Below are 11,424 nucleotides of genomic sequence, written 5' to 3'. Positions count from 1 at the left end.
AACCCAGTCCCGACCAGGCCCCCCCAGTCCAGACCAGTCCAAACCAGTCCAGACCAGTCCAAACCAGTTCCCTCCAGTCCAAACCAGTTCCCTCCAGTCCGTCCCAGTCCAAACCAGTATAAACCAGTATAAACCAGTCCGTCCCAGTCCCTCCCAGTCCCCCCCAGCCCCTCCCAGTCCAAACCAGTACAAACCACTCTGACTCCGCCCCTTCCCAGTAAAATCCAGGATCCCTGGAATTTTTATTGCCCCTCCCCCACCCCCAATTCCGGAGGGGGCGGGGCCTCGAGAGGGGGAGGGGGTTTCTTGAGGGGGCGTGGCCTCGAAGGGGGAGGGGCTTGGACCCCGCCCCTCCCCCACGCCCGGGGCTCAGTTCTCCACGGCGGCTGCGGGAGGAAAATCCCAAAATTCACAGATTTGGCCTCAAATTTAACCCAAAAAATCCCAAAATTTCCTTCTCGGGACCCCAAAATCTCAAAATCCCCAAAATTCTCCACAAATTTTTCCTCCAAATTCCCAAATTTCTCCTAAAATGCCTCAAATTTAACCCAAATTTCTCCCAAACTTCCCAAATTTCTCCCCCAATTTCTCCCAAAAATCCCCCAAAATTCCCAAGTTTCTCCCCAAAATCCCCAAATTTCACCTCAAATTCTCCCAAAAATCCCCAAAGTTCTCCTCAAAATCCCAAAATTCCCAAATTTTGCCTCAAATTTCACCCAAAAATCCCCATATTTCCCTTTTGGGACCCCAAAATCCTCCCCAAAATTCTCCTCAAATTTCCCCTCAAATTTCCCCCCAAAATCCCAAAGTTCCCAAAATCCTCCCCCAAATTCTTCCCAAAATCCCCAAAATTCTTCCCCAAAAAGCATCAAATTCCTCCTCAAAACACCCAAAATTCCCCAAAATTTCTCTCCCAAATCTCCAAACCCTCCTCAATTTTTCCCCAAAATGTTTCCCAAAATTCCCAATTTTTTCCCCAAACCTCCCGAATTTACCCGAATTCCCAACTACCCCCTAAAATTCCCCATTTTTTTCCCCAAAATTCCCAAATTTTCCCCCAAAATCCCCGAACCCACCCAGGCCATCAGGGGGCGCCACCCCCGCGGGCCCCTCGGGGGCGCTCTGGCCGCTCAACTCGTTGGTCGGCGTCTCCTGCAACAAAATGGCGTTCCCAAGTTTCTCCCCAAAATCCCCAAATTTCACCTCAAATTCTCCCAAAAATCCCCAAAGTTCTCCTCAAAATCCCAAAATTCCCAAATTTTGCCTCAAATTTCACCCAAAAATCCCCATATTTCCCTTCTGGGACCCCAAAATCCTCCCCAAAATTCTCCTCAAATTTCCCCTCAAATTTCCCCCCAAAATCCCAAAGTTCCCAAAATCCTCCCCCAAATTCTTCCCAAAATCCCCAAAATTCTTCCCCAAAAAGCATCAAATTCCTCCTCAAAACACCCAAAATTCCTCTCCCAAATCTCCAAACCCTCCTCAATTTTTCCCCAAAATTTTTCCCAAAATTCCCAATTTTTTCCCCAAACCTCCCGAATTTACCCGAATTCCCAACTACCCCCTAAAAGTCCCCATTTTTTTCCTCCAAAATTCCCACATTTTCCCTCCAAACCTCCCATTTGCCCCTCAAAATTCCCCATTTTTTTCCCCCAAATTCCCAAATTTTCCCCCAAAATCCCCGAACCCACCCAGGCCATCAGGGGGCGCCACCCCCGCGGGCCCCTCGGGGGCGCTCTGGCCGCTCAACTCGTTGGTCGGCGTCTCCTGTAACAAAATGGCGTCGGTCACCCCCTCCGCGATTGGACAACCGCCGCGTCAATCAAACCCCGGGGGGGAGGGCAATCACCTGATCGAAGAGGTGCACGGTGACGTCATCGAAGAACGACACCGCTTTGCGCTTCCGGTTGGAGCTCAGTCCCACTTCCGGCGGGCGCCGCGGAGGTTTCAGGAGGCCGCGGAGGCCGCGGCCGGTCCAGGTGGAAACCACGAGCGGGACGGGCCCCGGGGAGGCCCCCTCGGGCTCCGGAGCCTCCTCCGCGTCCTCCGCGTCCTCGTCGGGGTCGTCCGGGGCTCCCCGGGCCGCATCGGCCGCGCCCCAGCGCAGCGGGAGAGGCCGCAGGGCCAGAGGCGGCAGCGGCAGCGAGAGGCGGGAGGCCTTGGCTGAGGGGAAAAAGGGCGGGAAAGTGGGAAAATGGGGGAAAATGGGGAAAAATGAGGGGAAATTGGGGAAAAATGAGGGGAAAAATGAGGGGAAATTGGGGGAGAAATGAGGAAAAGATGAGGGGAAATTGGGGAAAAATGAGAGAAAAATGAGGAAAAAATGAGGGGAAATTGGGGAGAAATGAGGAGAAATTGGGGGGAAAATGAGGAAAATATGAGCGGAAAATGGGGAAAATTGAGGGGAAATGGGGAAAATTGAGGAAAAATTGGGGGGAAATGAGGAAAATAATGGGGAAAAATTGAGGGGAAAATGAGGAAAAATGAGGGGAAATTGGGGGAAAATGAGGAAAATATGAGCGGGAAATGGGGAAAATTGAGGGGAAATGGGGAAAATTGAGGAAAAATTGGGGGGAAATGAGGAAAATAATGGGGAAAAATTGAGGGGAAAATGAGGAAAAATGAGGGGAAATTGGGGGAAAATGAGGAAAATATGAGCGGGAAATGGGGAAAATTGAGGGGAAATGGGGAAAATTGAGGAAAAATTGGGGGGAAATGAGGAAAATAATGGGGAAAAATTGAGGGGAAAATGAGAAATTGGGGGAGAAATTGGGGAAAAATGAGGGGAAATTGGGGAAAAATGAGGGGAAAAATGAGGGGAAATTGGGGGAGAAATGAGGAAAAGATGAGGGGAAATTGGGGAAAAATGAGGGGAAAATGAGGGAAAAATGAGGGGAAAAGGCAGGAAAATGAGGGGAAATTGAGGGGGAAATGAGGAAAATATGAGGAGAAAATGGGGAAAAATTGAGGGGAAATTGAGGAAAAATGAAGGGAAATTATGGGGAAAATGAGGAAAATATGAGCGGAAAATGGGGAAAATTGAGGGGAAATTGAGGGGAAATGAGGAAAAGATGAGGGAAAATTGGGGGAAAATGGGGAAAAATGAGGGGAAAAATGAGGGGAAATTGGGGGGAAATGAGGAAAAGATGAGGGGAAAATGAGGGAAAAATGAGGGGAAATTGAGGAGAAATGAGGAGAATTGGGGGAAAATGGGGAAAATATGAGCGGAAAATGGGGGAAAATGAGGGGAATTTGGGGGGGAAATGAGGGGAGATTGGGGGGGAAATTGGGGAAAAATGAGGGGAAATTGGGGAAAATGAGGGGAAATTGGGGAAAATAGGGAAAATGAGGGGAAATTGGGGGAGAATGATGAAAAAATGAGGGGAAATTGGGGAGAAATGAGCGGAAATAGGGGAAAATGAGGGGAAATTGGGGTGAAATGAGGAAAATATGAGGGAAAAATTGGGGGAAATGAGGGAAAATTGGGGGGGAAATGAGGAAAAGATGAGGGGAAAATGAGGGAAAAATGAGGGGAAAATGAGGGAAAACAGGAGGAAAATGAGGAAAATATGAGGAGAAATGAGGGGAAATTCCCCCCCAAGTCCCCAATTTTTCCCCACATTTCCCCCAAACTCCTCCAAATTCCCCCAAATCCCCAATTTTCTCCCCAAAATCCCCCAACTTCCCCCCAAAATAAAATTTCCACAAAACCCCCGAATCTTCCCTAAAAACCCCCAAATTCCCCCCAAAATTCCCATTTTCTTCAAGGACACACCTGGGGACACCGGGGGGACACCCGGGGATGGGGACACACCTGGGGACAGGTGAGACACACCTGGGGACACCTGGGGGGGCGGGGACACACCTGGGGACAGGTGAGACACACCTGGGGACAGGGACACACCTGGGGACAGGTGAGACACAGCCGGGGACACTGGGGGGACACCTGGGGACAGCCCCGAGGTCACCTGGGGGGTTGGGGACACCTGCGACACACCTGGGGACACCTGGGGGACACCTGGGGACACCCGGGTCACACCTGGGGGCTCGGCCCCGCCCTCGCTGTGCCGATCCGGGGACGTTTCGGGGCTTTTTGGGGACGTTTTTGGGGCCACCCCGAGCTGCTCTGGGGACGTTTTTGGGGACGTTTTTGGGGACGTTTTTGGGGACATCTCCGGATGTCCCAGGGACCCCCTCGGGGACATTTCTGGGGACGTTTTTGGGGACATTTCGGGGCTTTTTGGGGCCTTCTCGAGCTGTTTCGGGGACGTTTTTGGGGACATTTCGAGGTTTTTTGGGGACATCTCTGGATGTCCCAGGGACCCCATTGGGGACGTTTTTGGGGACATTTCGGAGGTTTTTGGGGACATTTTGAGGTTTTTTGGGGACATTTTTGGGGACATCTCTGGATGTCCCAGGGACTCCATTGGGGACATTTTTGGGGACATTTCGGAGGTTTTTGGGGACATTTCGAGGTTTTTTGGGGACATTTTTGGGGACATCTCTGGATGTCCCAGGGACCCCATTGGGGACATTTTTGGGGACATTTCGGAGGTTTTTGGGGACATTTCGAGGTTTTTTGGGGACATCTCTGGATGTCCCAGGGACTCCATTGGGGACGTTTTTGGGGACATTTCGGAGGTTTTTGGGGACATTTCGAGGTTTTTTGGGGACATTTCGATGTTTTTTGGGGACATTTTGTGGCTTTTTGGGGACATCTTTGGGGACATCTCTGGATGTCCCAGGGACGCCCTCAGGGACATTTTTGGGGACATTTTTGGGGACGTTCTGAGGTTTTTTGGGGACATTTCGTGGTTTTTTGGAGCTGTTTTTGGGGACATTTCTGGGGAGCCCCTTGGGGACATTTTTGGGGACGTTTCGAGGATTTTTGGGGACATTTTGAGGCGTTTTGGGGACGTTTTTTGGGATGTTCCTGGGGACCCCCTCGGGGACATTTCGAGGTTTTTTGGGGACATTTCGAGGTTTTTTGGAGCCGTTTTTGGGGACATTTTTGGGGATGTTTTTAGGGACATTTCGGGGCTTTTTTGGGACATTTTTGGGGACATTCGTGGGGAAATTTCGTGGCATTTTGGGGACATTTTTGGGGACACCTCCAGGTGTTTCGGGGACCTTTTTGGGGACCCCCTGGAGGACTTTGGAGACATTTTTGGGGACATTTTTGGGGCCACCTCGGGGCGTTTTGGGGACATTTTTGGGGACGGGTCCCGCTGTCGCCTCGGGGACATTTTTGGGGACATTTTCAGGGCCACCTCGCGGCGTTTCCTCGGGGACCCCCTCCCCCTCCTTGGGGACCTCGTTGGGGACTTGGGGCTCCTCCTCGGGGACCCCTTTGGGGACATCGGGGACACTTTTGGGGACATTTGGGACACCTGGGACACCTCTGGGGACATTTGGGACACCTCTGGGGACATCAGGGACACTTTTGGGGACATCGGGGACCCCTCTGGGGACATTTGGGACATCGGGGACCCCTCTGGGGACATTTGGGACATCGGGGACTCCTTTGGGGACCCCTCTGGGGACACTTGGGGACACCCCCCCCCTGTGGTGCCACCCAGGGGGTCCCCGGGGGTGTCCCCAAGGGGGTCCCCAGCTTCTGGTGGCCTTGGGGACATCTCCAGTGGCCTTGGGGACATGTCCAGTGATCTTGGGGACATCTCTGGTGGCCTCGGGGACAGTTCTGGTGGCCTCGGGGACATGGCCGGGGTCAAAGGGGCCGTCCCTCGTCCCCACGGTGCCACCGCCGGTGACAACGGGGACGTCCTGGGGGGCACCGGGGGCGGCGTCCGGCCTTGGGCCAGCGGTGACCGGCCTTGTCCCCAAGGTGCCACCTCCGGGGACAAAGGGGACGATGACCGGTCTTGGCCCAACGGCGACCGGTCTTGGGTCAGCGATGACTGGTCAAGGGTCAATGTCCGGTCTTGACCCAACGATGACCTTTCTTGACCCAACGATGACCGGTCTTGAGCCAGCGATGACTGGTCAAGGGTCAATGTCCGGTCTTGACCCAACGATGACCGGTCTTGGCCCAACGATGACCGGTCTTGGCCCAACGATGACCGGTCTTGGCCCAATGTTGAGTCTTGACCCAATGATGACCGGTCTTGGGTCAGCAATGACTGGTCAAGGGTCAATGTCTGGTCTTGGGTCAATGTTGAGACTTGGCCCAACAATGACTGGCCTTGGGTTAATGTTGAGTCTTGGCCCAACGATGACCGGTCTTGGGTCAGGGTTGAGTCTTGGGTCAATGTTGAGACTTGGCCCAACAATGACTGGCCTTGGGTTAATGTTGAGTCTTGGCCCAACGATGACCGGGCTTGGGTCAGTGTTGAGTCTTGGGTCAATGTCTGGTCTTGGGTCACCAACGACCTGTCCTGACCCAATGACGACACCTCCGGAGACAAAGGTGATGATGACTCATCTTGACCCAATGGTGACTGGTCTTGGGCCAACGATGACCAATCTTGGGTCAATGTCCGGTCTTGGGTCAACAATGACCTGTCCTCACCCAATGGTGACCAGTCTTGGGTCAGTGTTGAGTCTTGGCCCAGCGATGACTGCTCTTGGGTCAGCAATGACTGGTCAAGGTTCAATATCTGGTCTTGACCCAATGGTGACCGGTCTTGGCCCAACGATGACCAATCTTGGGCCAATGTTGAGTCTTGGATCAATGGTGACCGGTCTTGGGTCAATGTCCGGTCTTGGGTCACCAACGACCTGTCCTGACCCAACGGTGACCGGTCTTGGGTCAGTGTTGAGTCTTGGGTCAATGATGACCGATCTTGGCCCAACGGTGACCGGTCTTGGGCCAACAGTGACCGGTCTTGGGTTACTGTCCGGTCTTGGGTCAGTGGTGACCAGTCTTGGGTCAATGTTGAGTCTTGGGCCAATGATGACTGGTCTTGGGACAATGATGACCAGTCTTGGCTCAATGTTGAGTCCTGGGTCAATGATGACCGATCTTGGGCCAATGATAACCTGTCTTGGGACAGTGATGACCGGTCTTGTCTCAGTGTTGAGTCTTGGGTCAATGATAACCAGCTTTGGCCCAACGATAACCGGTCTTGGGCCAATGGTGACCGGTCTTGGCTCAATGTCCGGTCTTGACCCAATGATGACCGGTCGTGGGTCAACGATGACCAATCTTGGGCCAACGATGACCGGTCTTGGGCCAATGTCTGGTCTTGACCCAACAATGACTGGTCTTGACCCAACGATGACTGGTCTTGGATCAATGTCCGGCCTTGTCCCCTTGGGGTCATTTCCAGTGACAACGGCGACGTCCCTTGGGCCGTTGACCTTTCTTGACCCAACGATGACCGATCTTGGGCCAACGATGACCAGTCTTGAGTCAATGTCAGGTCTTGACCCAACGATGTCCGGTTTTGTCCCCAAGGTGCCACCTCTGGTGACAAAGGTGACAATGACCCATCTTGACTCAACGATGACCGATCTTGACCCAACGGTGACCGGTCTTGACCCAAGAGTGACCGGTCCTGGCTCAATGTCCGGCCTCGTCCCCACGGGGTCATCTCAAGGGACAACGGTGACGTCGCTTGGGCCATTGACCTTTCTTGACCCAACGATGACAGGTTTTGTCCCCAAGGTGCCAACTCCAGTGACAGCGGTGACAATGACCGGTCTTGACCCAACAGTGACCAGTCTTGGGTCAATGTCCGGTCTTGGGTCAACATTGACCGCTCTTGACCCAACGATGACCCGTCCTGGGTCAATGTCCAGCCTTGTCCCCACGGGGTCATCTCCAGGGACAATGGTGACGTCATTTGTTCCGTTGACCTTGTTTGGGTCAACGATGACCAGTCCTGGCTCAGTGTCCAGTTGTGACCCAACGATGACCGGTCTTGGGTCAATGATGACTGGTCTTGGGTCAATATTGACCGCTCTTGACCCAGTGATGACCGGTCTTGACCCAGCGATGACTGATCTTGGGCCAATGCCTGGTCTTGGGTCAACGATGACCGGCCTTGGGTCAATGTCTGGTCTTGGGTCAACAGTGACCTCTCTTGACCCAACGATAACCGCTCTTGACCCAACAATGACCGGTCTTGCCTCAATGACTGTTCTTGGGTCAATATTGACCGCTCTTCACCTAAAGTTGACCGGTCTTGGGTCGATATTGACCGCTCTTGACCCAACGATGACCGGTCTTGGCTCAATGACCGTTCTTGGCTCAATATCGACTGCTCTTGACCCAAAGTTGACCGGTCATGGGTTGATGATCGCTCTTGACCCAACGATGACCAATCTTGGGTCGATATTGACCGCTCTTGTCCCAACGATGACCGGTCTTGGGTCAGCATTGACCGGTCTTGACCCAACGATGACCGATCTTGACCCAACGATGACCGCTCTTGGCTCAATGTCCACTCTTGGCTCAACGCTGACCCCTCCTCACCCAACGTCCGTCCCCGCCCCCACGCCGGCGACAAAACCTCCCCGATGTCCCCAACGTCGTCCCCTCCCTCGGCCACCGACCCCCGCTGGGCCCTGAGGGACGACTCCTCCCCTCCCCCACCCCCCGCTGACCGTCCCCTCTCCGGCCACGCCCCGCTGACCCCCGGGCCGCCGCCCCCGCCCGGCGACGCCGCCGTCGCCTCGGCGTCACCCGGGAGGTCTTTTGTCACCTCCGACGTCACCGACGTCACCACCTCGTGCTCCTCCAACCGGACGAAAAACTCGGACGTCCCCGAGGGGCTCCGCGCCCCCAGCACCGGCAGCACCCCGGGGGACAGCTTGGGGACATCGGCCGTGCCACCGCCGCCGCCATGGCGGTGCCGCCGGCCGCGCTCCCAGAGACACTCCAAGGCCAGGCCGCCCCCCCGGGGGTCCTGAGTGACCGTCAGGACGTCCTCGGCGTCCGGCAGCGCGTCCAGCAGCGGGAACGGCGACGTCGGGGACGCGGCGGGCGGCGGTGTCACCTCCCCGTCCCCGGGGGGCGTTGGGGACGTTTGGGGACAGGCCAGCAGGGAGCACAGGCGGCCGTGGAGCTGCTCCAGGGTGGGGCGCTGGGGCGGGGGGAGGCGGCAGGACTGCAGGAGGTCGAACCTGGGGACGTTGGGGACATTTGGGGACATTAGGGGACATTTGGGGACATTTGGGGTGGTTGGGGGTGTTGGGGACATTTTGGGGGAATGGGGACGTTTAGGGGGGCAGTTCCGGGGGGCGGGGCAGTTCCAGACCCTCCCTGTCCCCAATGTCCCCAATGTCCCCAATGTCCCCAAACCCCCTGAACCTCCCGATCCCCCCGGTGTCCCCGATGTCCCCAAATGTCCCCTCACCACTGGGGTGGCAGCGCCAGGCGGGGGCGGGGCAGTTCCGGGGGGCGGCGGCTCCGGAGCCTCCCCAGGAGCTGCCGGTCCGACAGGTGGGGGAGGGGCTGCGCCCCCCACTCCAGGAGCTCCCACAGGGTGACACCGAGCGCCCTGAGGGGACACAGGGACATTGTCACCATTGTCACCATTGTCACCATTGTCACCTCCCACAGGGTGACACCGAGCGCCCTGAGGGGACACAGGGACATTGTCACCATTGTCACCATTGTCACCATTGTCACCATTGTCACCTCCCACAGGGTGACACCCAGCGCCCTGAGGGGACAGCAGTGTCACCATTGTCACCATTGTCACCATTGTCACCATCAACAGGGTGACACCCAGCGCCCTCAGGGGACAGCAGTGTCACCACTGTCACCATTGTCACCATTGTCACCATTGTCACCTCCCACAGGGTGACACCCAGCGCCCTGAGGGGACAGCAGTGCCACCATTGTCACCACTGTCACCATTGTCACCATCATTGTCACCATTGTCACCTCCCACGGGTCACTGTCACCTCCCCAGTGTCACCCAGGTGTCCCCCAATGCCCACAATCCTCCCCCAAAGTCCCCAAATCTCCCCAAAATGTCACCCAGTGTCCCCAAAATCCTCAATGTCCCCAACCCCCCTGAGTGTCCCCAATGTCCCCAATGTCCCCAAGTGTCCCCAAGTGTCCCTGACCAGACGTTGCTCTCCCGGCTCTGCGGTGCCACCTCCAGCGTCCCGCGGGGTCCCTTTGTCACCAGCTCCGGGGCCACCCAGCGCAGCGGCACCAGCGCGCGCTCGGGGGTGACGTAGTAATCCTCCTGGGGGGCAGGGAACCCCGAAATCCCCGGGATTTCACCCAAAATCCCGCAGATTCACGCAATTCCCAAAAATTCCCAAAAATTCCCAAAAATTCCGGCGAAATTCCGGCGAAATTTCACAAAAATTCACCCAAAATTCCGTCTTTTTGTGGTGTTCGTGACGGATCCAAATTCACCAAAAATTCACCAAATTCACAAAAAAAAAATCATCAAATTCACCAAAATTCCCAGAATTAACAAAATTTTCAGGAATTCTCATGAAATTCCAAGGGAATTCTGATGAAATTTCATTAAAATTCCCCAAAATTCTCCTGAAAATCGAGATTTTCTGATGTCCCCAAAGTCCCCAAATTCCCACAAAATTCCCATGAAATTCCCAAAAATTCCCTCCAAAATTCCCCCACAATGCCCCAAATTTCCTCAAAAATTCCCCCAAAATCCCCCCCTCAAATTGCCCAAAATTCCTGGAATTAAAATTCTGAGGAATTCCCACAAAATTCCCCCAAATTCCGTCTTTTTGTGGCGTTCGTGACGGATCCAAAGTCACCAAAAATTCACCAAAAAATCATCAATTTTACCAAAATTTCTGGGATTAACGAAATTTTGAGGAATTCTCATGAAATTCCAGAGAAATTCTGAAGAAATTTCATAAAAATTCCCCAAAATTCTCCTGAAAATCGAGATTTTCTGATGTCCCCAAAGTCCCCAAATTCCCACAAAATTCCCATGAAATTCCCAAAAATTCCCTCCAAAATTCCCCAATTCCCATGAAATTCCAGGGAAATTTCACAAAAATTTCCCCAAAATTCTCCTGAAAATCAGAGATTTCCTGATGTTCCCAAAGTCCCCAAATTCCCACGAAATTCCCACAAAATACCCATGAAATTCCCTCCAAAATTCCCCCAAAATGCCCCAAATTTCCTCAAAAATTCCCCCAAAATCCCCCCCTCAAATTGCCCAAAATTCCTGGAGGCGAAATTCCGGCGAAATTTCACAAAAATTCACCCAAAATTCCGTCTTTTTGTGGCGTTCGTGACGGACCCAAATCCACCAAAAATTCACCAAATTCACCAAAAAAAAAATCATCAATTTTACCAAAATTCCCGGTTCACCAAATTCACAAAAAAAAAATCATCAAATTCACCAAAATTCCCAGAATTAACAAAATTTTCAGGAATTCTCATGAATTTCCACTGGAATTCCAGGGAAATTTCATTAAAATTCCCCAAAATTCTCCTGAAAATCGAGATTTTCTGATGTC

The 11,424-nt window shown here is 53.6% G+C and overlaps 2 protein-coding genes and 1 long non-coding RNA gene across 3 annotated transcripts; all 3 read right to left on the bottom strand.

The window, feature by feature from the left end:
- Positions 1-211: 211 nt before the first annotated feature.
- LOC121339956 lies at positions 212-2,170 on the bottom strand. Its single transcript, XR_005953237.1, has 3 exons — positions 1,850-2,170; positions 1,692-1,767; positions 212-386 (listed from the first exon to the last, which is right to left on the bottom strand). It is a non-coding gene; the product is annotated as an uncharacterized LOC121339956 (long non-coding RNA).
- Positions 2,171-3,948: 1,778 nt separating this feature from the next.
- LOC121339952 (titin-like) lies at positions 3,949-5,088 on the bottom strand (the record flags this gene model as incomplete). The annotated part of the gene is made up of 1 exon (XM_041412234.1): positions 3,949-5,088. A coding segment is annotated over exon 1 (1,140 nt), but the record flags the coding sequence as incomplete, so codon positions are not given.
- Positions 5,089-6,003: 915 nt separating this feature from the next.
- Positions 6,004-10,163, bottom strand: LOC121339957 (hornerin-like; the record flags this gene model as incomplete). The annotated part of the gene is made up of 4 exons (XM_041412236.1): positions 6,004-6,140; positions 6,401-9,087; positions 9,321-9,464; positions 10,039-10,163. Coding segments are annotated over 4 exons (3,093 nt in total), but the record flags the coding sequence as incomplete, so codon positions are not given.
- Positions 10,164-11,424: the final 1,261 nt, after the last annotated feature.

This window comes from Onychostruthus taczanowskii, unplaced genomic scaffold (genome assembly GCF_017590055.1).
Source record: "Onychostruthus taczanowskii isolate IOZ18803 unplaced genomic scaffold, ASM1759005v1 scaffold382, whole genome shotgun sequence".
NCBI lineage: Eukaryota > Metazoa > Chordata > Aves > Passeriformes > Passeridae > Onychostruthus > Onychostruthus taczanowskii.
Note: the sequence above shows the minus strand (reverse complement) of the source record. Positions and strands in the feature narration are given on the sequence as shown.